Genomic DNA, 27,498 nt, shown 5'->3' on the forward strand with positions numbered 1-27,498 from the left:
GTGGTGTCTCCAAGCCACACAGCTCTCCTCAGAGGCAACCCCCGCTGTCCGCATCTCACGTATCTTTCCAGAGAGCATATGTGTACGCAGATTCTTGTTTGCATTTTTTTATACAAATGAAGGCACTTATGCACATTTTCCATCCTTTGCTTTATTTTTTCACGTAAAATGTGTTTGGATTTCTACATCAGGAAATCCAAAGCTGCTCCCTTCCTTTAAATAGCTGCCAAGAGCCCTCTGTGAGGATGTACCATCAGTTCTCTGCTGTGCACACCCAAGATGCTTCTGGTCCTTTGTTCTAATGAACACGCTGCGATGAGCATCCTCGCATATATAGGATTTTTCCACCCTTGTGAGTGCGTCTGTGGGATAAATCCACAGAAATGCAATCGTATGTTGCATTTTGGAACTAACTTACTTTCCATAAGGGTCCTAACCAGGTCCCCTACCCACAGCAAAAAAATGGGAGGCCCTGTGTCTCCCCAGCCCAGCAGCTGCCAAGTCCTACAGATTCTTCTGTGGGCGCTTGTTCCGTTCCCGCCTCCTAGGCCGCACTGCCCCATGTTCATCACCCAGCCTCCCTGTCTGGCACCCCATTCTGGAACACTTCCTCCTGCTCAGGAAACCTGGGTTCCCCCCGGGCACCCTCACATGCAGGCTGACTCCCCCACAGAAGCCTCTGCACAAAGCTGGAACTCCGTATGAAGTAATGAAGCCTGGCTCCAGAAGAGGTACTGTGTCCTCCCGGTGCTGACAGATGGCATTTCCAAAAGTGAATAAATACTCTCTGCATTCTGCTCTTTTAAAAAATGTATATATGTTTTAGTTATTTCTTTGGATATAACATCTTTGAAGAGCGTGTGTGCTGCCCTTGATTTGTTTGACTTACACCGCTGGCCACGCACTGCATTCTTATATTGGTCTCCCCAACTCCTTCCCTCCCGCCCCTTCTGCTTGGCTTTGCCTTTTGCTACCCCTGTGCCCTCCTCCTAGATCTTGTGGAGTCAGGGGTGGCAAGGGCCACCTCGTTGGCCCTGCTCCATGCTCTAGACCCCGGGCCCCCCAGCAATGCCAGACCTGCCCTCCACTCTGTCCCCTTCCACCACCGGCTCCCAATGCACAGACAGAGGCAGGAAGTGGGTCCCCAGCCAGGTGTCACAGCAGAGTGCTCTGAGAGAGCCTTGGATGATAGGAAGAGTCCTGGCATTTTCACATTTGGGGGTCCCAGGACTCAGCATCCTCCGTGGACCGGGACCCACTCGGGGTGCTCTGGGGTGGGGGTGAGGGGCAGGAGGCCGGGAGGGCGGGAAGAGGGAGCGTGGGGAATGCAGGACGAGCTCCCGGGCCGCTGGGGGGGAGGAGGGAGGAGAGGTGAGGTGAGGCGCGGGAAGGGGTGGGCCGGCTGGGCTGGCCTGCGCGGCGCTGAGAGCCGGGGCCGTCGGGGCCGCAGGACAGAGCCGGGGCGCGCCGAGCCTCCCGCTGCCTCGCTCCTCCCGCCGCGGCCATGACCGAAAACTGCGACAAAGTTCCCATCGCCCTCGTGGGGCCCGACGACGTCGAGTTTTGCAGCCCCCCGGTGAGTCGGGCTGGGGATCCCCGGCCCCGCTGCCCGCTCCGGCCACACAAGGGGCCCGGCCTCGGCGTCTGGGTCCCTGCCGGGGTCGGGATTTGCGCCTCGGAAGGTGGGAGGCGGGCGCCCCGACCTGCGCCTGTGGGGGATGGGGTGGGGGCTCGGACCCGCAGACCCCTCTCCCTTCCCTTCTGCTCCGCCAGAAGAGTGCGCATCACCCAGCCGCGCCCGAGGACTGGGGCCCCGCGGGAGGGAGCGCGGCGAGAGGGGCCGCGCCGCTCCCCATCCCCATCCCCGTCCCCATCCCCATCCCCCCCAGGCCGGTTGCGGGGCGCAGACCTGACGGTCCCCCCTGCCCATCCCCCCGCCCCCGCCCGGCCCGCAGGCCTACGCCACGGTGACCGTGAAGCCCTCCAGCCCCGCGCGGCTGCTCAAGGTGGGAGCCGTGGTCCTCATCTCGGGGGCGGTGCTGCTGCTCTTCGGGGCCATCGGGGCCTTCTACTTCTGGAAGGGGAGCGACAATCACGTGAGTCCAGAGGGCGGGGTGCGGCCCCCAGGCGGGGTGCGCAGGCCGGGGAGGTCCCCCCGGGGCGGGGGGGGGCAGCCAGGGCGCTGGTGCCCCGGGGTGGGGGGTCCCCTCGGGGTGGGGGGTCCCCTCTCGCCCCGCAGACTCTCCCCCCCGCCCCGGGGCACCTCCTCCCCCCCCCTCCATCCAGCACCACCGCGCGCCTTTCTGCTCTTGGCAACTTCGTGGGAAAGCAAGTCAGGGTTTGCAGGGAGAGTTCCCCCCCCCCCCCCCCCCCCCCCCCCCCCCCCCGCCTAGAGGAGCGGGAAGAGGCAGCTCGGGCGCTCGAGGGAGGTTCCTCCCTGGGGCTCCCGGCCCCGCGCTTGCGGGGGGAGCTAAAGCTACGATCGATACAGGGGGACCAGGGGGACCGTCGAGGGGCTGCGGGTGAGGCCTCTCCTCTCCGGCCTCATCCCGGGGGAAGAAAGGGGACTGGGTGATGGCTGAGGCCTTTCCCTTCTCTCCGGCCCCAAGGCAAAGAAATAGTCTGACTTCCTTAAAGGTGGCAAATCTCTTTTTAAAAAAAATCAATGCTGGCCTAGTCACGTGTGATTTAATGGTAACTGTTTCACTAACTGCTGTCCTACTTTCCTTGTGTGTGACTATTCGTTGTAAAGCAACCCCAGCTCTCAAGGAGTGTAAAAAGCGCTTCTGACTTGACTGGGTGGATTTCCAGGGCGTTCTCTGAGCACTCTGGATTTGGTTCACCCAGGTAAAGAGGTGGGGCATTTTTATCTTGATGACCATTGCCAGGCCTGGTGTAAGCTGCTTTGGGCTAATGGAAAAGAATTCCATCTCCTGGATACACACAAAGGGCTTTTTCTTAATCACTACCCTCAGAGGATCTGCGACTGCTGTTTGTCACTCCCCCTCTCTCCCACCATGAAATTCAAAGCATGAACGAATTCCAGTACTTAGAGAAAATGGTGCTGAAAGCAATTCAACCGTTTTACACATCACATCTTCTGCAGTCACTGCATAATTTGTATTTTTAACTCAAATGCCTACTGTAGATAATCATGCCATTTAGCACTGAGTCTGTTTTAGAGACTATATCAAATTTACCAGCATCGATTTGTAAGATCAGAACTGCACAGTATTTTGTGTATATTTGAAAAGTGCCTTAATGTATTTGTATTTTAAATATAGAAGTTAGGCCAGATGCTCATGTTTGAAAGCAGCAGATCTGAGCAGAAGAACAATTTCAAGATCTACATCTCCATTAATAGCAGGGTTGAGATTGTCATCCTTGGGAAATTGTCTGGTATTCGAATGTAAATGCTTTCTTTTAGATGACAAAACCTCAGGGGTACAGGTCATTTGGAGATAAAAATAGCTTTGCTTTTTTTGGGGGGGGACGGTAGGGATTTTAGACATGATGTATATTAAAATGAATACCATTTGATATTTAATTATTCCACAACTAACGGGCTAGCTTCTAAAAAGAGAGAGAGACTGAATGATCCTGCTGACAAAGTGGGGTTCCCTCTTTGCACCTTGTACTTTGCCACAAGGGTCTGGTTCAAGAGAGCAGCAGTATTAAATCCTAAGACTCCAGAGGAATATTGAATTGTTTGCCAAGAATCAAAGTTATTTCTATTTCCCGGACAGGCAGGAGAATGAAGAAAATCATGGTTATCTTTTTTTTTTTTTTTTTTTTTTACTCCCAAAATATTTGGTGCTGCTCTAGATTACTTAAGTCAGAAAAACAAATCACTAAAATACTAAACAGGGTACATGTGGCACCATCTCAGCATTGCACATGCACAGGTGTACTATTTACACTTGTCTTCAGGGATAGCAATCCACGTAAGTCTCTGTCGAACAAAAAGATGTCTCCCACCAAATGGACTCCCCACTCTTTGGGGGTATCCATTCCTCTGTTCTTCTGTATTTGTTTATAGAGGGGAATGGGCTGTCAATCACCTCCTCTCCCTTTCACAAGGGTAAATCCCCTCAGGACAGGCTGGAGGACTAGGGAGCATCAGAGTGCTGATAATTGGGGGGACAAGTGATGGGGCTGAAATATTGAGGCCATGTCCCACCTGCGTGATTGTAAATGGGACAGGTTTCGAACTATGGGGAAGGTCCCACCAATGAGAAGTGGCGGACAGCCCTGCCCTGTGGGATGAGGGGATGAGGTCAGTGCTCGGGGCCTTTATTCTCAGACTGATTTTTCGAAATATAGTCCAAGCATTATGTCATTAATCTTACAGAACCCAGGCTTCATTAGAAACTCATTAGCAAATATTCCTGGCTGTAAAAGGCACCACACTGAGCAGAATTTTGGCAAATAATAAACTCCGTAGTACTTAGAATATCGCCTTGGGTGCCAACAGCTCCATTGGCCCAGAGCAGGCAATGTGATCACTGCTCCACCTGGCCCGCCTCCTGAGCTCAGGGCCCAGTACCTTGGAAGTCACTTTGGTTTGCTCTCCCACCATTCACACCAGGAGGGCACAGACCTCTCACCACTGGGCCTTGCAGTGTGCTCCTTCTGTGGGATGGGCTAAAGCTACATCACAAAGGACCCGATAGCCATGCCCAGTCCAGGAGCTTCTGCTGGTGCAGAAGTGGCAAGGGGGCGGTGGTGGAGGAAAGTAACATTAAGACCACAAGCCGCTCTGCTGGTGTTATAATTTTGTCTCCTTAAGACCTGCAAAGAATTTGGAAACGATTCATTCCTGAAATTTTGCATTGCCTTCCTAGTAAAAGCTTACGTGCAGTGGTTTCTCTCTCACACACACAGCCTCCTATTGCACGAGTGAAGGATGCTTGTGCCAGCAGGAACTCACGGAGACGTGGTCTGCTGTGTTCCCACTGCCGGTCATACCCAGCCCTTGCAAACAGTGGCTGCCCAGAGAGCACGGGGACAGAACAGAGCCCGCTTTCTCAGCCTTACCTGCAGAAGGCACTGGCTCAGCCAAAGAAAACAGGTTTCCCCAACTGGGCTGATCTGATCATGAGGACCACCTGGGATGCAAAGTCAAAACAGACTGGTGGGCCGTGCTCCAGCCTCCAGCTCAATCCGAACCCCTAAAAGGGGTTCTTCTGATCAGGCAAGCCTGGGGGGGGAGGGCAAAATACTGCAGGAACCCACATTTGGGAGGGAAGGCAGGGCACTGAGATATGTTGGGCTGAAATAGTGTGCCAGTGTCTTCTGTTCCGCTGAGCAAAGGCTGTTTGCGGCCCGAAAAGGGACTGGCCCGCAAAGCCATTTCTATGTCTCTGCTGGTAAAGCAAAATTGTGCTCCGAGGGTCTGGTGACAATGAGTTTTCCTCAAGCAATGACCCAGTAATGAGATACTTCTTCCCGTGTTTGTCCATGTAGCGGCCTTTCTTCATAATGAGGGAGAAAAATCAGACTTGAATGGAACCTGAGCTATTTGCAGTTCTGACTTATATATATTTTATATATAAGATATGTATATGTTATATAAGCTATAAGAACACACACACACACACGCACACACACATACATATATGCTTCTAAGTCAGAAAAAGAAAGAGAAGGGAAGACCCACCTACTACCCTACAATACAGAGAAAGTTCGAGCAGGGCAACAGCACCCTGGGCAGGAGCAGTGTGTGATTTTTTTAGTTAGTGCACTAACAAGATGTCTACAGTAAGAGAGCCCTTTGGACGATCTAATTTAGTGGTAAACTAAAAACCATATAGTTCACAAAGTTCCTCTTAAGATTTTACTCAGAAGGGACACCTGGGTGGCTCAGTGGTTGAGCATCTGCCTTCAGCTCAGGGTGTGATCCCAGGGTCCTGGGATCGGGCTCCCCCCAGGGAGCCTGCTTCTCCCTCTGCCTGGGTCTCTGCCTCTCTCTCTCTCTCTCTCTCTCTCTGTGTGTGTGTGTGTGTGTGTGTGTCTCGTAAATAAATAAAATCTTTAAAAAGGAAAAGAGTGCTCGCTTCAGTAGCACATATACTAAAAAGAGAGAGATTTTATTCAGAAATCCAACACATAAAACAGATAAACAAGCAGAGCCACTCTGGTCAAACTGTAGGTGGACGGGAAAGAAAGGGTGATGTCACAGTCCCACCTGCCCTGTCACCCTCCCCTCTGGGCCACCTCTGAAACCTCAGAGCTCTAAGAACATAAATGAAAACCATCTCTGAGGGCGAGCTTCTTCATTTTACACCCAAGACAACTCTCAAGACCCGGGGCTAAGTGGTGTGACCACTCGTTTTTCTGATTCTTGGGCCAATGCTCTCCTCGGATGCCAAGTCTCCCTCCCTTCTTCCCCTACATGGCTCATAACAATATGCCCTACACCACCATATGCCTGTCCACACAATCATTAAAATGACTAACTCCCACACTGAAGCAAAACAGATGTGCACATTGACCTTGCTCTCTACAAAGACTGCTCTACATCAGGCATATCCCAGCCCTGTCTGTAGTCCTGACTATATACTCTACCCCAGGCCCAACCTTAACCAGCGGGGTTTTTAAAAACCTCTCAAATCGAGGTGCCACTGCAGACTTGTTAAGTTCACAGCCTGGTTAACCGTTCATCCATCAATGGCTCTCAACTCTGACCGCCAAGTCAGAGTCAGTAGAACTGACCTAGGAAGAGAAAGATCTGTGTCCAAGCCCCATCCCCACAGGTTCTGATTTGGTTCATCCAGGCGGGTCACGCATGCCCTGGATCTAGAGCTTCTACTCACATACTTGTATGCACAGCCAGGATGGCAAATCCCTGAGCTACTTGAATAAGTATCAGAGATCACCAAAGCTTTTGCTTTTAAGGTATTTTTAAAGAACTCATTGTACTAAGTGACTGGTGTATGGATGAAGTCCTCATATACAAATATATTACTATGAACGATGATTTGGTGTGTCTCTAACAAATGTGTCTACTGCAGGTCTAAAGATAAGCCCTGCATCGCTCTCAAAGGAAAGCCTCACTGACTCCTATGTTCCCTTCCAGATTTACAACGTCCATTATACCATGAGTATCAATGGGAAATTACAAGATGGGTCAATGGAAATAGATACTGGGAACAACCTGGAGACCTTTAAAATGGGAAGTGGAGCTGAAGAAGCAATTGAAGTTAATGATTTCCAGAACGTAAGTATATTTCATGCATTTAGAGGGCTTAGCCAGGCAAGCCTGGAAGACTTTCCTAATCCAGGGAGAAGCAACATGTCTCACACACAACCAAGTGGTAACTGTTCTTTATGGCCGTCATGGTGCCTCTAGTTCAACATACATTATGCAGCATATTCTCTCTCTGAGAAAGGACCACGGTTTGTCCTTTCCATTTCCAGAATGGAAAAAAAAAAAAAAAAAAAAAAAACACCTTGGCACTGAAAAGAACAGGTACTTGGAACTATATAAAGTCTTGGCAGAAGGACTCCAGAGCGCTATTTCTTTCCAAGCAGCTTTCTGTAACACGGTGAATAAAATGCTCAAAACATCCCAAAATGTTCCGAGGTCCGAAATGTGAACTTGCAGAGGGGAGGGGAAATTGTATGATCTAACAAGCTTGTCAACAACAGGTGGGACCTGTTTATGCACTTTTCTCAATTCTTCAGATTTCCCATTGATTCCGGAAAATGAGCTTGAAGAAATTCCCCTATCTTAATCCTAGGTTTCCTGACTGTGGCCAATTACAGATAAAATATTCGAGTCTCCTTTGAAAGGGGTGAACACGTCTGTTTTCAAAAGTTCAATTTACAGGCAACTCTGAGACCTCAAGCTACGCATCTGTGCTTCGGGGTACCTCTGCAAGACAGTGGCACTCCGGGCCCTCTTTCCGGTTGGCCACATACATATCTTATTCTCCTCATGTTCTAAGATGAGGAAAAGGCATCCCTGTTTGTGTTCTCCTGTTAAATCTGTAGATGGAGTAGGTGAGACTTGATAATGAAAAAAGGCACTTGAAAATAATGTCTCTTCTGATAGTTTATTGGCCTACAAACATCTCATCGACCCGCCTTGCTCCGATTGATGGGGAAAAGTGGAGATGCTTTTCATTTGAATGAAAGAGCTCCCCTTGCTGATGCCAAAACGCATTTCACAAGTCCTATTGAATACCAAACGGATGCTAACCTTCCAGAGAGCCTTGGTGATGTTAGGTCTTCCTTGCTGATGACAAGGACGGGCTGTGTTCAGAATGGGCTCTCCCAAGGGCGGGTGGGGTGGGGGCAGGCCCTGCAGCCCTGCATGTGACCAGCTGCACTCCGTTTAATCGGAGCTTTGCAAACGGTTCTGGTCAGTGCACAAAGATCATTTCTCTGGACCTATTAAAGGCTTTTACTGCCAGACCCAGGACAAAGTAAAAGCATTTCTTCTTTGTACCGTTCAATGTAAGACGACAAAACGTGACCCCCCGCACCCCCCACACACACATATCATTCAATCTAGAACAGAATTGAACACCTATGATGTGTCACGATATCAAGATATGCAAAGGTAGCTACACAGGTGAAGATCCATCTCTCTCAAATGTGCATGAATCAGGAATATACTTTTAAAATACTTTAATCCCAAACCTATATTTCTGTTTTATAATCCTTCGGTTAATAATGGTATTGATTGTGTTTTGTTCTCATAGGCCAACAGGGCCACAAATATTTTACAAACTGATCAATTCTCTTTGATAGCTTCCACATTTCTCTAAGTCAGAATTGGTGAGTAGGACATTTTTTTGATGGATAGAACCTGTTACGAGTTTAAACAAGCCTCGACTTTTGAAAACACATGCATCAGCCATTGTGGTCCCCACGCTATTACTTTCTCCTGTGTTTTACACCATCGGTCAAATTCAAGAGGTGGGTGTCAGGACCTACTGTGTGCAAGGGAGAGTGCTAAGCATGGAGGATGCAAAGATTAACTGACACCTGTTCCCTCCCTCGGGAGGCAGACATTCCACGCAGGGTCAGCCCAGAAGCATGCTGCAACAGAGCTAGGAACAGAGTGCTGTGGAACCCAGAGGGGCAGTTGCTGACAATTTGGAGATTGGAGCAGGTTTTACAGAGGTGGTGACCGTTGAGTCGGGTCCTGAAGAATGATTAGGGTTTCAACTCGCAGAGACATAGAGGCAGGGCTTTCCAGACCCAGAGAGGAAAACTGAATACAAATGCACAGGGCCTGCTGAGTTCTGAGTAGCCCAGTGTGGTGGAAGGTGGAGAAGGGGAGGGAGAGTGGGGCCAGGTTAGGAAAGGCTCTGAATAGTGAACGGCGAATGGTCTCCCCTATTAACCTAGGACCCCATCAAGATTTTAGTAGAGCCAATGGGGGAAAAAAACCCTCCTGAGAGGGAAGAGCATTGAACAAAAGGCTCTAGGCCCTCTACCATAAAAGAAAAGATTATTCAGGCCACTTGGTAAAGAAGAGACAGCAGACCCTATCCAAGGTGGGGGGGGGGGGCTACTAGAGTGGGGTTTTACAGTAGGGGAGAGAGATTGAGATCAACTCTGAATTCTATCAGGAGAAGTGGGGATTTATAGCTAAGGAGCAGGGTTGGGGTATTGGTGCATAGAAAATGGCTAAGAGAGAGAGTAGTGCTTTACTAAACTGAACCAACGGGATTTTTGCTCAAGGCAAGCTTGAGTGGTCAGACATAGAGGATGTGCAGACCAAGGCAGACTCAGCAGGATTCTTGCTGAAACTGGAATAAATTGGCCAAAGTAGAGCCCATGGTTGGGGCCCAGTCAAAAGGAGGATTTAAAGGAGCCTGGCTAGAGGTGGGTCAAGGAAGGTCTTTTGTCGGGACCCCAAGGAATACAAAAAGGGGTTTGTTCAGAGTTGCGTTCTAGAAAGCATCAGTGCTATTGGGTTAAGCCAACCCTCTCTGGCCTAATAACTCATTTAAATAACATAAAGCCTGGTTAGAAATTAAGATAGAATAACGTGGTGGGTATGTACAAGTGTTCACTACACAATTCTTTTAACTTTGTGTATATATGCACATTTTAATTTAAAAAGCTAGAGAAAAAAATAGTGTGACCTACCTGGTACATAAGTTAGTGACTTCAAAAATCAATATAACCCTTCCTCCAAAAATGAAAAAAAAAAATAGAGGGGCACCTGAGTGGCTCAGTCGGTTAAACATCTGCCTTTGGCTCAGGTCATGATCTTGGGGTCCTGGGATCCAGCCCTACATCGGGCTCCCTGCTCAGTGGGGAGTCTGCTTCTCCCTCTCCCTATCCCTCTGTGTTCTCTCTCTCTCTCTCTCTCTCTCTTTCTCTCTCAAATAAATAATAAAATCTTAAAAAGAGAAAATAAGAATGTCATCGTGCATTGAAGCTATGCCAGAAGTCACTTTACGTTGATACGTAAGCGGGTGTTAGATGCTAGGCAGATACAACCCAGTTTTCCAGCCAGGCCCCAGGGACCAGGACCTCCCCAGGCTCTCCGGAGCCCCGCACCCTTGGGCCCTGCTCACGGAAGGCCAGGAGAGCCCTAGTCTTTGTGACAACCAAACACTCCTTGAAAGATTTCTAAAGTGCCCTCTTGGGGGAAGGACCCCTTGTTGGAAACTTCTGGTCTAAAGCCACAGAAATCCTGGCAGCCCGGGTGGCTCAGTGGTTTAGCGTCGCCTTCAGCCCAGGGCCTGATCCTGGAGACCCAGGATCGAGTCCCACATCAGGCTCCCTGCATGGAGCCTGCTTCTCCCTCTGCCTGTGTCTCTGCCTCTCTCTATCTCATGAATAAATATAAAATCTTAAAAAAAACCCAAAAACATAAAGCCACAGAAATCCATGAGATCCTCTAGACAGAAAAAACGTGTAGCTAAAATGAAATCACCTGATTCCTATTTTAAAACATGCTAGAGCCTTGGACCCTGCGCTCATTATCTCTGGTAGCAGATTTCTTCATTATCACCAGCTCCTAAGGCCTTGTTTGTTTGCAAAAACAGGAGGTTTGCGTGGCTTTCCTGTGCTTTTCCATTCCCTCCACTTAATCTCTTAATATGTCTGGCTGCTTGATATGGATTTGTAGCCAGACAAGGTGGTTAATATGTGTGAATTCCTTCCCACGGGACCCGTTCCTGTGGGGGTTTCAGTTCTCTTCGCAGCGTGTAGACTGTCAGAGCTAACTCAATACTAGACTCACATTCGGGGCTGCGAATCTTTCAATAGAATCAGCTCTGTCCTTTGGGGAAACAGTAATGGTTATAGGGTGTTATAGGGTGTTTCCTCCCTTGCAACTCACATTTACAGGATATGAGGGTTCCAAGTGAAGAGAACATACCGCTTGGGGTGGCAGTCATCTCCCCTTGCCGCCCGGCCCCCACTGCCTTCTGGTTTTCAAACCGTGAGGCCTAGATTTACATGCAGAACAAGAGCAGCTGGCCTTCCGGAGAGAGCAGGGAGCAGTGGTTCTCAAACTGTGTTCCCTGGGCCACCAGCGGCAGCAGCACCTAAGAGCTTGTGGGAAATGCAAAGTGGAGCCCCCACTCCAGACCCACCGCGTCAGAAACTCCGGAGGTGGCACCCAACAGCCTTTAAGTTTATCGAGTCCTCCAGGTGATTTTGATGCAAGTGAGAATTTGTGAGCTGCTGCTGGTGCAGAAGAGACTGGGACTCAAAAGCTGCGTGTCTTAGCCCACGCAAGGTGCTGTAACAGATTCCCAGCGACGGGGTGATTATTCTTTAACACCAGAAACCTCTCGCAGGGCTGGAGGCTGGGCAGTCCAAGGTCGAGGCACCTGCAGATGAGCGTCTATTGAGGGCCTGCTTCCGGCTCCTAGTGGGCCCGTCTTCGCACTCTGTCCTCACGAGGCAGAAGGGGCGAGGGAGCTCTCTGTGGTCCCTTCGAGGAGGGCACTAATCCCTTTCTCGAGGGCTCTTGCCTTCATGACCCCATCACCTCCCAAAAGCCCTACCTCTAGCTACCATCCCATTGGGGGTGTAGGTTTCAACACAGGAGTTTGGGTGACGTGAACAATACCATTCAGTCTGTGGCAGCCTATTTCAGTCATCTAAACACTGTCACCCTGAATAAGGTCTTTTGTCCCTGCATGGCTGGTCCTCCACCCTGGCTTTGAAGCATGCCCGTGTCTGGGCACTGCCCCCAGGCCAATTAGTTGGGGATCCCCAGGCATCTATGGCTTCAAAATCTCTCTGGCTGGTTTTGGTGCCTAGTGAGTCCTTCCCCCTGGAGAAAGCGAGTATATTGCTACCAACCTCTCTCTGGGTGAGAGGTGATGCCAGGACACCTGTGTCACGCGTGTGCACACGGCCAGCTAGGCCACCAGGCAGAGCCAGAGGAGCTTCAGGAAGAGGGAGCCTTGCCTTCTCCGCACTCCCCCCACCCCCACCCCAGCTGTTGTAGGGCTGCTGGCTCTCAGGCTACAGATGGTCCAACCTGCCCCGAGTGTCCTCGGCTCTTTACTGAAGGGGGCCGAGTCCTGAGCCAGGACCCGGAGGTTTCTGAATGCTTTTCTCTGCCCTCCCACCACGGCTGTGCGGCAGTGATGCTAGAACCAGCCCTGTGTCCCCCTGGCATTTGTCTCAGCTGAGCAGAGGATGCACACGCTGAGGTGTTTGGGTTTCTGTTGGTGCGTGTTGTCATGGCGTACAGTCTGGAGGCCTTTTCATACCGTTTTTGGCCCCTCGCTCATCAGGAAATGCACCAGCAGGGGGAAAGGAAACACTCCCGGGACAGAAAGGACTGTCATGCCCGATGCACCTGCCGCAGCACTGGGGCCGAGCCGTCCACCGTGCCTGGAGCCCTGAGGCTGACGGTTCCCTCGAGGCTGGTCCCTGGGCTGACGGAGGAGACACTGTTTGTGTCTCATAGGTGACAAAAACAAAGCATCCAAGTCCTCGGGTAAGGCCTGGGAACAAAGGTCCGCTCCTGGTGTTGTAGGAAGCTTTACAGTTTCCCCTGCTTGGTGACTTAGGTAAAATCTGAATTCATGGAATTAATGAATGGGGCCTGCATCTTTTTTTTTTTTTTTTTAAGGATCTTATCTATTCATTCAATGGAGGTGGGGGGACACAAGCGGGGGAGCGGCAGGCAGAGGGAGAGGGAGAAGCAGGCTCCTGTGCCGGGAGCCCCGATGCCGACTCAATCCCAGGACCCTGGCATTAGGACCTGAGCCGAAGGCAGACACTTATCTGACCGAGCCACCCAGGCGCCCCTGGGCCCACCCACAGGTTTTGAGAACCTTTGTGGGATGACCCTAAAAGCAAAAGATTCAGGTACCGATGTCAAGAGGCCTATAACTGAGTAGGGACAGAACCTTGCCGAGGAGCAGGCACATGGGGACAGAAGGCTAAGTGTCCGATGAGGGAATGACACTAAGGGGGATGCTGGGTGGGGGCTTCCAGAGGGTCACGGGAGGAGGAGGCCGCTTGGCCCGGGAGGGTCAGGGAAGGCTGCGCAGACAAGACGGCATCGCTCCCGGGCCTGCCGGCAGGGGGTCCCCAGCCACCACCCTCTGGCCCTCCTGCCCCGGGCACTGCTTTGGCTTCTCGCTAGCGCTTGGCGGGCCCTGACCTCGCCTCCGAGTTCTCTTTCTGGGAAATGCAGCTCCGCAGTCCGCTCCCCGCGGGCAGCCGCCCGTCCGTGCGGCTCTTCCCAGGCCGGCCCGTGCCCGCGGGCGCTGAACCAACGGCCAGGCGGACAGACGGGCGGATACACTTTTCTCTCCCAGGGCATCACCGGGATCCGTTTTGCCGGAGGAGCAAAGTGCTACATCAAGGCGCAGGTGAAGGCGCGCGTTCCTGAGGTGGGCACGGCGACCAAGCAGAGCATCTCCTCCGAACTGGTGGGTACCTCGGGCCTGCGGGCAGCGACCCGGCTGGGGGACAGCACCCGACTGGGGGACAGCACCTGGCTGGGGGGACAGCGCCTGGCTGGGGGACAGCACCCGGCTGGGGGGACAGCGCCTGGCTTGGGGGACAGCGCCTGGCTGGGGGGACAGCGCCCAGCTTGGGGGACAGCACCCAGTTGGGGGACAGCACCCGACTGGGGGACAGCGACCGGCTAGGGGGACAGCACCCGGTTGGGGGACAGCACCCGACTGGGGGACAGCAACCAGCTGGGGGGACAGCGCCTGGCTCCGGGGACAGCACCCGGCTCCAGGACAGCGCCCAACTGGGGGACTGCGCCCAGCTGGGGGACAGCACCCGGCTGGGGGACAGATCCCGGCTGGGGGACAGTGCCCGGCTCGGGGACAGCAGACTGGGGGACAGCACCTAGCTGGGGGACAGCACCTGGCTCGGGGGACAGCACCCGGCTCCGGGACAGCGCCCGGCTGGGTGATAGAACCCAGCTGGGGGACAGAGCCCGGCTGGGGGACAGCACCCGGCTGGGGGACAGCGCCCACCCCTTGGCCCTCGCCGGCTCCAGTGCCCACATGGGTCCGCGGCCGGAACCTGGGTTCCCTTCCTTTTCTGCCAAAGGAATGGAAACTGTTTGGGTCCTACTGGTCGGTCCACAGAGATCTGCACGCGGGATGCCTTACAGTGTCGGGCAACCTGTAGAAGTGCACAGAGGGGCTCGGTCTTCACATGGCTCTTGCTCCCCTAACATTGAAGGAGCTGGTTAGTGATGAGAACACTGTAAAGGACATCTCGTGACAAAATCTTCATTAAAAGCCCCCCCATCCCCCCGCCAGGAGCTTTCTTGCCTCAGTTCCACTCAGTACGGGAGGGAATTCTCCTGAAAATCACCCAACCGCTGATCACCCCCCACCCCCGCCCCTTGTAGAAAAGTAGTGATGGGGCGTTCTCCTCCTGGGCAATAGCACAAGCCCCTGTGCCCCACTCTGGGCCCTACGCTTTCTTCCCCTTGGCTCCAGCTCAGCTCAGGGCAGCTGCTTTACATGTATTCATTCCTGTTCTACGTGTCAAGACTTGCGAGTTTGGTTTGTTGTTGTTTTTTTTTAAAAGCCTACTTCTTCTATTTATTAGTCACAACTTACCTTTGAGCTTGATTTTTATAAAAATTCACTTTAAGAATTGCACAGAGTTCTCGAGACACATCTAATAGCTTACACTCACGTGATGCTCTAGGCCTTACGAAGTGGTCACATGCATTGTCGTCTTCCCTTTGAGCTGTGGCAGGGGCAGCAGGAGGAAGATAGACTTTGCAGTTAGGAAAACGCGGGGTTCATGGGACGCCTGGGTGCTCAGCGGTTGAGCACCTGCCTTTGGCTCAGGGCATGATCCTGGGGTCCCAGGATCGAGTCCCGTGTTGGGCTCCCTGCATGGAGCCTGCTTCTCCCTCTGCCTATGTCTCTGCCTCTCTCTCTCCCTCTATCTTTCATGAATAAATAAATAAAAATCTTAAAAAAAAAAAAAAGGAAAACGTGGGGTTCAAATCCCAGCTCTGCCACTTGCTATGGACGTGGTTTCGATTCTTCCAACCTGAGTTTTGTCACCTGCACACTGGGGGTCTGCATCCTGTCCCCGAGGCCCTGGGACCTACTAGATAATGACTACCTGGCTGCTGCTATAAACGACTAATTCCATTATGATCAGCTTAGGGCCCTTCCTGTATCCCCGAGAGGGAGGTAAAGCAGGCCTCAGCTCCCTTAAGGACGGAGGAAAGGAGGAAAAATAAGGGGAAGCAAAGGTGCTGGCCTGGAAACTGCCTAATTGTTTGCTGTCATAGGAGCAGCAGCAGCCGCAGGTGTCTCAAAACAAAGCAAAACAAAAGCTAAAAGATTAACCTGTGAGTGTTTAAAGCTGGCTGCCGTGTCCCCAGCTTTCTTCTCTGCTCCCAGGTCTCCCCAAATGTTCCTCCGGGGGACATGGTTTCCAGACCTTCCTTGCTCCACCATGTGAGTCTGTTCTCCTGAGCTGTGCCACTCGGGCTCCCAGTGTGACCCCACCCGTAGGGACCCTCAAGATGAGCCCAAGACCTTCGTTCTGAGCCTTGAGCTTCTCTTACTGCGTTTCCATTTTGTTCCTGTCCTAGCGCTCAATTTCTGCAAAGCAGAATCCTTTAGGTTTTCCTCTGTTAAATGCACGAAGAAACCAGCTCTCCCCTCCTGCCTTCCAGGAGGGCCAGCTCTCCACCCGGAGCTGACCGAGACCTCATCATAAGTTTGTAGAACATTTCCAGGGTTTTTAGAAAACAAGTTTTTTTTCTTCTTCTTCTGCTGCTGCTTCTTCTGCTTTTCAAAACCAATACTTGGTCATTATAGGAAATTTGGAAACTACATAAAAAAGAACAGAGAAGAAAATCCCCCACAATCGCTTAACCCACAGATGTTAATGTTAACGTTAATGTCTTGGTGAATTATTTTCATGTGCGGGTGTGTGCGATATTCTTTTCAAAATTTCAAAATATTCTTATCTTCACTTTAGTTCTTCTCAAGTGTAGACTGTAATGGATATATTATATGTCATCAGACGGTTACAATTTTAAAAGTCTTTTGTTCTCGAATGCTTCAGCCGTCTTCAGTTTTTCACTATTTCAAATAACGATTCAACATAATTATTGGAATATAGAAATAACTCACCGTGATGAACAGCTTAGCATTTTGGAGCTTTGTCTGCGTCTGGTTCTTTTCTTAGACCATAGAGGCGAATTATTTGCCCTGTTTTCGTTAGTTGGGTTGTGCTTGGTGGATCCTCTGGTGGACAAAGCCAGATCCAGGCAATGTGTCTGCATAAATCGAGAATGTGCAGAAAACTACACTCTGAGTGACTTAACCCAGCAGGCTTTGTTTTTCTCCATAGTAGGCCATGTGGAGGGAGGGGGCTGCAGCGCTGATTTTTTTTTAATTTTTTTTATTATTTTTTATTTTTGATTCTTCCTTCCAGCTCCAAACATCACCCGTAAGTAAGGGAGTCAGGAGGAGGTTGAGCAGTGCCTTCCAACTGTGACTTCCCTTTAATTGGGAGAAGTTGAAGTCCTCCCAGCCACCTGACCTGGTTCAGGGCTCACCGCATAGTCTAGAACTGGTCGCACGGGCACCCCTGGCTGCTGGAGAGTCTGAGAGCTCAGGTCCTGGGGGCAGGGACACTGCAGCCTCACACAGGAGCAGGACCTCGTGGCAGGGGCAGGGGAGGCGAATTGGGGCGGGGCGGGTGGGGATCTCACGTTCCTAGTTTGTAGGATGCGATGTTTGCATTCTCCACTCTTCCCCCTGATGACTGCCCACTTCAGATTTTTTTTTTTTAAGATTTTATTTATTCATGAGAGACACAGATAGAGAGGCAGAGACACAGGCAGAGGGAGAAGCAGGCTCCATGCAGGGAGCCCGATGTGGGACTCAATCCGGGGACTCCAGGATCACGCTCTGGGCAGAAGGCAGGGGCCAAACCGCTGAGCCACCCAGGGATCCCCCCCACTTCAGATTATGATGGAGTAGATTGATGCACCACTTGTTCTTATCAATTTTTCATCAGTTTTGTGTAACTTTAAAAAGCTGCTGTACCCAAAGAGCATTCATTTCCTGGATGGAGCCATTTAATTTAAGGTAAATAACTGGATTACCTGAGTGGTAGCTTCCTCCAATACCTTGGAGTTGTTTTAATGCAGCCATAAACCTGGGGGAGAAAGTATAACTGAAGGGCTGCTTTTAGCTAAAAACATGGAGAAAACATTTTAATTTCTCCAACCTATTGCAAACTAATAAATATATGAAAGGAACAACCTGGCAAAATAAATTTGTCTCCTGGGCCATCAGACAGTTCTCAGCATCTTGCTGTAGAAGAAAATCCGGGGTTTAGCTTTGAAATCTCAGGGGTGTGCTTGATGCGAGGAACATCTGAAATGTGTTTTGTTATAGCTGGGAAATGTAGAAATGGTTTATGTTAAATAATACTTTGAACTGAAGACATTAAAGAACCAATCACTTGCTTTTTTCCATTGTTGTTTGGAAGCTGCAGAACAAAACCCCAAAGGATTTTTCACTTCAAATGAAGGGCTCCTCTCTCCTTTATAGGATTTCAGAGTCCATTCAATTGCTTTTCCTCAAAAAAATCTTTGATCAAAAACATCAGATTAACCTAAGTCTGAAAGTTGGTTATCAAGTAATTTTCACTTCCACTCAGGACATTCAGTATTCACACGTTTCAGTTATCCAAAGGCAGGGCGACAAAAGGGGCCAAGACAATATTGTGAAGAGAGCTACAAAGACACACGCCCTGCCACACACTACCCCCCCCAATACTACACACCACTACATGCCCCACAACCCCACACATGCCCCCCTACACACCCCACACACACACCCTACATACCCCACACACATACCCCACGCACCCCAAATCCCCACATGCACCACACTACACACACCCATATACACACTCAACCTCACATACCCCCTACACATACACCCCCACACCCACCCCACACCCTACATACCCTCCCCACACCACACCACATCCCACAACCTCACATACCCCCTACACATACACCCCCACACCCAACCCACACGCTACATACCTTCCCCATGCCACACCACATACACATCCCACATCCCACAACCTCACATACCCCCCTACACATACACACCCCTCCACGCACCCCACACCCTACATACCCTCCCCACACCACACACACATCCCACTACCTTACATACTCCTCTACACATACACACCCCCACGCCCACCTCCCACACCCCCACACCCACCCTGCACACCACACACTACACACACCACACACACACATCCCACAACCCCACATCCCCCACATACACACCCCCACCCCGCACATTCCCCCCCAACACCCACACACAATTCTCATTAAGTTTTTATTAGGCGGAATCATCTTGTACCAGCACTTTGAATACGCAGCATGTGTCACTGTCTCCTTTGCTCAGTGCATTTCATTTTTACTTATTTGCAGGAAGGCAAGATCATGCCAGTTAAATACGAAGAAAATTCTCTCATCTGGGTGGCTGTAGACCAGCCTGTGAAGGACAACAGCTTCTTGAGTTCTAGGATCTTAGAACTCTGTGGCGACCTTCCTATTTTCTGGCTGAAGCCAACGTATCCAAGAGGTGACATTTTAAATTCTCTTACTGCTGCTGGGGAGGCTCCCCGTTTGCGTGAGCTTCTGGGAGCCCCTCCACAGTGGGAGCCCATCAGGGTGGGCACCCCTGCATCCTGCCTTCCCTGCCGTTTTTATTTAGGACACTTCCCCTTCTTTCTGCTTTCATCCATTTGCACTTTCCAATTTTACATTTTTTTTTTCATTCCTACGGCACAGAATCGAGGGACTAAGACGGTGTCGTACTGCTGGATCTTTGTGATGCTCACACCTAGAATTATGGGACAGCCAAAAGCCGCTGTGGTCATAGGTTGAGATTCTTCAAGTTTGAGGCTCGAGCATCAGCTTCCAAGCCCCGTGAAAAGAAATGAAGGGCCCCTGGGGTTCAGGGCTAGGTTGGAGCACACCTGGGAGCTGGCTGTGGACCCAAGGGCCAACCCCTTTCCCAGAGTTACTCTGTCCCCAGGGGTCCTTTCACTCCTCACCATGGTCACCCCACCCCCCAGTGGCCTACTCTGTGGCTCTGGCTCAAGTGTGGAAGGAAGGCCTTTCTCCCAGCACGGCTCAGCTAGAAATGTATGTTTTCTGGAAGATTTTATTGGACAGTGAGTGAGGAGCATGGAAATAAAATACCAGCATTAAAACCCCCAGGCTTGGGAGGGGGCAACGGGCAGTGATTACAGAAAGGGTGCAGTTAGTTTTGCAAGATGAAAGAAGCTGTGGAGCTAGACACTTGCACAGCCATGTGAATGCACGCAATGCCACTCAACTGTACAGTCAAAAATGGTGACGGTGCTAAATTTTATGTATATTTTAGCACAATTAAAAACAAAACAAAAACAAAAATAACTCAGCGGGCTTAGAAAGTCCAGGCTTCTGTTTCTGTCACTACTAATTCATTCCAGCGGGTCACAAGTCTCATTATGTCCCAGAGCCTGGATGAGGTGGTTACTTTCTGACTCAGGCAAAGCAAGTGAGATCCAACTTATAGGCCACCGGCAGTGGCTTTCTGGAAGAGCTGAGAAGGATCCTGAGGCCACAAGCCGGCCTAGGAAGGAGGAGTAGCATGAGCAGTGTCTGTCTCCACTTTTGGGGCCTGGGGGGCGGGGGTGCTGCCGAAAGGACTGTCCCTCTTGCCATCCATGCTCTTGCTCCAGTGGGTGCTGGCAACTCAGTTCTGTGGCCTTCTGTCAAGTGCTGGCTTTTGATCCCTCACCTGCCTCCACGTGGAATGGGGCCTTCTTGCTTTCCAGCCCCCAGGAACTACTTCTCCAATACCTGTCACCTTGTGCAGTCAAGGACAAAAAGCCTCTGACTCTGCCACCATGTAGAGCGCTCTCTCCTCGCCTTCTGTTTGAGGACAAGCCTCTTACCCAGAGAGTTCATTTATTCGGCAGACGTTCTTGAAGGCTTATTATGCACCACTTACCTGTTCTAGGTAGTCGGGGTGCATTGGTGCAGAACAGATGAGAGAACCCCTGCCCTCGGGGAGTTTACACTGGAGCAAGGGGGAGGCAGTTAATAAACACTAAATTAAGATGAGAAAATCGTATGGTAGGATAGCAGACGCTACGGACAACAGAGCAGGGCCAAGAGGGCGGGGTGGGGAGGGAAGCCGGTGCTCGTCTGACAGTGAGTGCCTCCACCCTTTGGGAAAGGGTGTGCTCCCTACATCCGGGGTGCAGCTTGGCCCCTCAGCGCCCACAGCGTGACCGCATCTTAACTATTCAGTCATCACAACACCCACCCCAGGATGACCCATGACATCCGGCACCAGAGAAGTGGAAACCACCCAGATGCCCCCGGGGCCAGAGAGGGTTCAGTAACCATGGGGCTGGGCGCAGAGTGGAAGAGGACACACCTTAAACATGAGGCGTTTTTGCTCAGTCTCTCGTAAATGCAGTTGCATTTGATAAAGATCAAGAAAATAAACCCCCCTTTGAGGATGCTCGGTCCCCCCCACCCCGTTCTCCTAGAAGCCCCCCAACTCCAGGCTCCAGCAGCCTCTGGCTCGGGTCCTTGGGCTGGCAGGTCCTGCACGTCCCGTGTGTGTCGGGCGCAGGGCGAGAGCAGGGCCGGGCTGGTGGCCACGGAGCTGTGCGTGCCACCCGCCGGCCACTGTGCCAGAGCCCCGCGGCCGCCCCCGGCCACTCCTTAGCACCCGTCCACGCGTCGGCCGTGAACTAACCCCATTTTGTAGATGAAGAAACCAAGGCTCACCGGGATTGAAGAACTTGCCAGAGGTCACTCGGTTAGTTAAAAGAAGGGGTGCTGAGATTTGAATCCAGGGCTCTGATGCCTCTCCAGCCAACAGCTCAGAAACCTAAAAAATGATCCGTGGAAGCTCTCCGTGGCCGTAGAGCACATCCAGGGCCTCAGAAATAGCCTGGGATGACGCAGTCCTCGCCACCCAACACGAGCGATCAGAGGCCAAATGCTGTGCCAAAACCCTCAGACACAACGCTGGGCTCCATCACTCCTCTGCCAATTGGATACATCATCCCCATTTGACAGATGAAGAAAATGAGCCTGAGACACTGAAGCCCACGCACCGTGTGGCCCTTCCCATGTTCGTCATTCGGCAGCCACGGGTGGCGGTGGTGTGATGAACCAGAGCACTGGCCGGGAGCCAGACAGGGCCTGCTCGGCTCCTGACTCTGCCACCCAACCTGTGATCTTGGCCAAGTCTCTTGGCCCTACTGAGCCGTGATGCCCTCATGCATACAAGCATCTGCTTGCTCTATTCCACCATACGATTTTTAATCCCCTGAAAATTATAAGGCTTTAGACATCTATGGTCAATCCATACGGAATGCACAGGGCTGAGGCCTCACTGGCTCAGCTGGCGGAGCACGTGACTTGATCTCAGGATTGTGAGTTCAAGCCCCCTGTTGGGTGTGGAGCTTACTAAAAAAACAAGAGATGTTCAGGCCGGCAAGTAACCATACCTGACCGTCAGGGGTTTCAATAAATACAGGCTGGTTTTTATTCATATGGTCACACATCTGGAGGTAGGTTTCTGGCATTGTCAGCTACTCAGCCGTATCAGCAAGGCTCTTTCTCGTTGTCCGTTTTGCTACCTACAGCATGCTAGTTTATCATCTTTGTGCCTATCCCTTCTGGTCACAAATTGGCTCTCGTAACCGAGATTTATCTATGTTCAAGAAAAGAAGACAAGACAGAAAAAAAGCTGTATTGGTCTTCTCTCCCCAAGAAAGCAAAAGCTTTCTCAGAAACTGCACCAATATATTCTGCTTACATCGCACTGGCCAGAAATATTCCATCTGGTCTCTCTTAATTGCAAGGGAGGCTAGGCAAGCAAGTGGTATTTTACTTTCTCAGCCCCTACAGTAGAGGCTGGTAGAGAAAGAGAGGATTGAGAATGGGTTTTTGTCAGCTATCTCACAGTATCTGTCTGTTAGGACTTATAAAACCAAATAAGTTTTATATTTATATGGTTTTCTGTATGTTTATCTACTAACCCAAGACTTTCGCTGAAACATGCTTTATTATTTAAAAAAAAATCATCAATACAAATTTCAGTATTTGGGTAAGAATGTGTTTTGACACCCTTTTATGCTCTTACCCTGATAAACATAGTACTTCCTTAATTATCCAAACGAATGTACAGCAATTGTTTTTTTTTTTTTTTTTTTTCAGAAATCCAGAGAGAAAGAAGAGAATTGGCAAGAAAAATTGTTACAACTACTACAAGACGACCACGCAGTGGACCACGGGGCAACCCAGGCCCTGGAGGACCAAATAATGAAACCAGACCCAGTGTTCAAGAGGATTCAGAACCCTTCAATCCAGACAACCCTTACCACGTACGTACCAATGTTGTCACGACTGCTGATGAATCCCTTGAACCTAACATTGAAGTGGTGGTTATTTCTACTTAAAGTTTCAAATGAGCACTTAGAATTCAACTTAGATTTTTACTCAGTTACTTTAAAAGTACATCTTGATTTGTCACAAAGTTTATAAAATGAGGGTGACACTTAAGCATGGTCTCTGTAGTGTGAAATCCGTATTGGCTGTAACCCTTACACAAAGTTGTTTTCTGTGCTCTCCTTTTTTTGAGGCACGGGCAAATCCATAAAGACAAATCCACATGAGGAATTGGATTATTCAAAAAAAATGTTTCCAAGAACATGTCCAGGGGACAGCACACAGAATTGAAAGTATTCTCTTTACCCCCTCTATAACCACTTCATTCATTCATTCAACAGACATTTGTTGAGGACCTGCTCTCTTCCACGCCCTGTGCATCGAACACAGGCAGGAGTTAACTTCTGCCCTCAGGGGCTCTCAGTCCAGGTGGGAGACAGACTTACACACATAAAACACTTTGGACTGAAACATTGGGAACTGGGTGTTTATAAGGATGGCACTAATGTTCTAAAAACGTCTCAAATCTTCAACAAAATATTATTTACTATTACTAGAAGTGCAGGGAACAAAAGAATAAATTTTTGCAACTAGTGTTTTAAATGAAAAAATAATACATGCATATATATATATATATATATTTAAATCTAGAAGGGTGTACAATGAGGTGTGTTTCTCTTTCACCTCAGACACCTTCCCCAGAGCAACGTATTAACAGTAGATATTTGCCCAGTTTTCTTTGCACAAGAAAGTGTACCACATGAACATACACGTTTTTAACACGAGAGCATACACCAGTTCTGTATCTTGCTTTCTTTCCAGTTACAACCTCTTGGAGATTGTTCTGGATCTCCTACATAGATCACCTCATTCACTTTAATGGCCACATCATATTCCATTGTGGGGGTAGATGTGCAGAAATTTAACTAGTTCCACTTTGATGGACATGTAGATTATTGCCCTTTTGTTCTTTTAGTAAGATACTGTTAATAGTATATAACCTCATACATGCCCCAGAGGGAAGGAGTAAATGAGGTAATGCCGGCAAAGCTCTTAGCACAGTGCTTGGCACACAGTAGGCATTACCTTATTCAGAGTTATTAGTCTTATACTTTTTGTACACATGTGGGAATATATTTTTAGCATAAATACAGATATATGGGTCTACTGGGTCAAAGGAGATGGGAATTTTACATTATTTAATGGAGGATGCCAAATGGTCTCCTCCCAAGGAATTACACCAACTCATTATCAAACTTTACAAAAATCTCTACCAGTTTCCTGGTCGTAAAAGTGTATCTTCTCATCGTTTCATCTTGCTGGTCTTTAATTATGTGTAAGCTTGAGCATCTTTTCATAGACAGGCAATTCATTTGCATATTTTTCCTATGTAGCCCATTCAGTCCTATACTGTTTCACATGTTGCAAATTTGTCTTCTAGTTTATGATTTTAGACTAACATATTTTAGAAAGATTTAGAGATGTATTTTTTTAAATGACCAGAGGCTTACTGGAAAATTCAGGGCACCACAGTACTTCTTCATTCCCTAAAGCTCAAATAATAAATAAAATCTGAATAGGCAAACAGAAAAATTTAATATAGTTTATTCCCCTGGTAACTGGGTTAACTAAATCTGGTTCAAGGGAGAGGGCAAAAGCCCTTCACAGAAGGGCAGGATGTGACTTTATCTGCCTAGCTTCCAGACTTGAGTGACCCGTTTTCCTTGAAAAACTCCAGTTTTATTAGGTTTTCCTTTATTTCATGCTCAGCTTTAAGAAAAAACATCTCCCATGATCTCAGTCCTTTCACACGTTCCTTTAAGGAACTATCCTAGGGCAACAACCTGAGATTTCCTCCCAACTTTCAGATCTTAACCAACCTTTTTTGAACCCTCAAATGAGGAAATGCCTAAACCGACAGGCTTTTGACTCTTTCTGCCCCAGACAAGTCAGCTACAATTTAAAAAGTGGTTTTCTTTTTGCTGTCCCAGATGAACCAAGTTCAAGAGATAAGGGAACACAAACAGAAAGAGTCTGAAGAATAAAAAAAAAGAATGGTTTAGGAGAGTAAGGCAAATATTCTGACGATAAAATTTGAACATAAACTCTATCAGATGGTGTTAAGGAATTGTTAATTTTGTTAGGTATGGTAATGGCATCATAGTTGTGTAGGCAAAACATGGTTTTAGAGGTGCACTCTAACGTATTTATGGTTGAAATGTCACAATACCTCCAGTTCTCTTTAAAGTCGCCTCAAAATTTAAAATTTTTCCAGAAAGGAAAAAGTCAAGCAAATCTGACAAAAGGTTAGCAACTGTCAAAACTAGATGACGTTCAGTACACAATTGTCTCCCCTTTCCAGTATTTTTGATATCCCCCCCAAAAAAAACACAAAACCCTGCCCTCCCCCCAAAAAAGTTAAGGTTTTGTATTCCACAAAAGATGATAGGGTTGTGAGGTTCACTTTGCTCAAACCTAACCTATGTTTGGTGTTTCACCTCCCCAGGCTCAACTTCCCCAAGGAAAGAGACTGAAGTGAATAAAGAATACACATCAAGGGCTTCTTGGCAGCGTAATTCAGTAGCATATTAGAATACAGAATCTATACCCCCCTAGAAATCTATGAAAAGGAAAACCAGATACATACATTTAGCAGAGGGCAAGTTCCTTCCAGTATTGGGGTATCTCTAGCAGTGAAAATGGGGGTTGTGTAGGTGATTTTTACTACATCTATGACTATGTAATTATAATAATGGCACATAGAAAGTACAAAGCAAAATTTAAGGTCTTGAATTTTTAGACATTATATGGTACCTTCTCCTGAGCGTTACAGACCCCTCAAGATTGAAACGGAGGCAGATAATCTAAATGATGTTTTCAGCCAGTGCAACTGTTGTAACAATCTGTTTGCTTAGATCAATGAGTTTCAAAGGGTGCACCAAGAGCCCGGGAGGCCGTTAGTATAAAATGGCACCAGTGTTCCACAGACTTACGTTAGCAGTGGCAAAAATGCTACTTTTGAATCAGGTTTCCTCTTGTTTGCCTATTTAAAACAAGTTGAGTCAGTACTGAGTGGGAACCATGGCTCATTAAAGGCATGGAGAAACCACGGAACATTAAAAAAAAACAAAAACAAAAACAAAAAACAAAAGACCTTCCTGCCCATGACAGGTGGAAGGTTCCTTGATGTTTTAGAAGGAATTCTGAATTACTAGGTTCTACGATTGAAAACCTCTTAGAGAAAAATATGCTGATTTCCTGTGCCAGTGAAATATTCAGGTTCTTATTTTAAAATAATGTGCATGCTACAGAATTCTCATTATGAAGAAAACACAAATAATTACCTTTTATTTCACAGCAGCAGGAAGGGGAAAGCATGACATTTGACCCTAGACTGGATCACGAAGGAATCTGCTGTATAGAATGCAGACGGAGCTACACTCATTGCCAGAAGATCTGTGAACCCCTGGGGGGCTACTATCCATGGCCTTATAATTATCAAGGTTGCCGATCAGCCTGCAGAGTTGTCATGCCTTGTAGCTGGTGGGTGGCCCGCATCTTGGGTATGGTGTGAAAGCTCAGTTCGTATACCCGGTGCTTGTATCATAAAAACTCAAGAGACAACCAGAGTATGAGGCATCTTGATGCTGAAGGGACCACAAAGTATTTTATACTCAATTTCAGCGATGCTATTCAAGATACTTTTAACAGCTCTCAATTGCTTTACAGAACTTCATCCAGAATGTGCAAATGTACTGAAAGGGTAGTTTAAGTCTAAAATGCCCTAACAATCCCTTTATTACTGGCTATTTTTAATTTGCTTTGCTTTGCCAATAAGGCCTTAAAGACTAACTTTCCAAGCTACTTTGAAATAAACATGAAAAAATCACAATGTCAGAGATCTCAATTGTACACTTGAGTTCTTTTTAATCAAGTCACTGAAGTAATTAAGGTGTTTCTGGTTATTTGTACAGAATTCTTCCATTGTTCTTAACCTTCATTGTTCTTCTCAGTCTTGCAAATGTGTCCCCAGGTTCCCAGATAAAAACACAAAAAAGTACAATGGGACATATGATGGGATTTACCTGAGAGCAAGCATTATAAACTTCAAGGTGGTAGCTCACAGGAAATTTATTATAGTCTGTGCTGGCATGTGACTAATAGGTGGCTGCCCTATGTCAGGAGTCACATCACGGAAAAGAGCATTAGGATAAAGAGGTGAAAATGAAGTCCAAGATGAGTCGGGCTTGTGGGAAAGGAGGACTTTCATTGACATTCTGAAAAGCAGGTCTTCACACCCTTTTCAATCTGTCTTCAGTAAGTGGTCATCGGGTATGAAGCAGCAGAGTGAGATCTACCTTTGTAGTACAAATCAGGCTGTTGATGTCGTCCAATTACCAGTAAGTTACTCTCATAGTAATAGGACTGACGGTGATGCCTGGCAGATCTGGCTGAGAGGAATGGCTTATTTATTTCGAATGACATAAAATCTCTTAGGAACAAGGACTGTCGTTAGAAACTGAAATATCAGGAAAAGGAGCAGGTATTTC

At 48.8% G+C, this 27,498-nt stretch overlaps 1 protein-coding gene across 2 annotated transcripts; it reads left to right on the forward strand.

Moving 5' to 3' along the window:
• Positions 1-1,398: 1,398 nt before the first annotated feature.
• Positions 1,399-26,845, forward strand: CNMD (chondromodulin). Of its 2 annotated transcripts, none has more exons than XM_077855488.1 (7): positions 1,399-1,576; positions 1,956-2,096; positions 7,079-7,219; positions 13,761-13,874; positions 18,914-19,067; positions 22,718-22,884; positions 26,310-26,845. In XM_077855488.1, the coding sequence occupies exons 1-7, from the start codon at positions 1,505-1,507 to the stop codon at positions 26,520-26,522; spliced, it is 1,002 nt and encodes a 333-aa protein (XP_077711614.1). In that variant the 5' UTR covers positions 1,399-1,504; the 3' UTR covers positions 26,523-26,845. The 2 variants fall into 2 exon arrangements, with proteins under 2 accessions (XP_077711614.1, XP_077711613.1); XM_077855487.1 differs by having other exon boundaries at positions 1,400-1,576; positions 26,307-26,845.
• The last annotated feature ends 653 nt before the right edge of the window (positions 26,846-27,498 follow it).

This window comes from Canis aureus, chromosome 17, assembly GCF_053574225.1.
Source record: "Canis aureus isolate CA01 chromosome 17, VMU_Caureus_v.1.0, whole genome shotgun sequence".
NCBI lineage: Eukaryota > Metazoa > Chordata > Mammalia > Carnivora > Canidae > Canis > Canis aureus.

Coding starts and splice junctions, on each gene's coding strand:
- CNMD (XM_077855487.1), top strand. CDS start 1,505: ATGACCGAAAACTGCGACAAAGTTCCCATCGCCCTCGTGGGGCCCGAC. Junction 2,097..7,078: donor GGAAGGGGAGCGACAATCAC/GTGAGTCCAGAG, acceptor GTTCCCTTCCAG/ATTTACAACGTCCATTATAC. Junction 22,885..26,306: donor ATCCAGACAACCCTTACCAC/GTACGTACCAAT, acceptor TTTATTTCACAG/CAGCAGGAAGGGGAAAGCAT.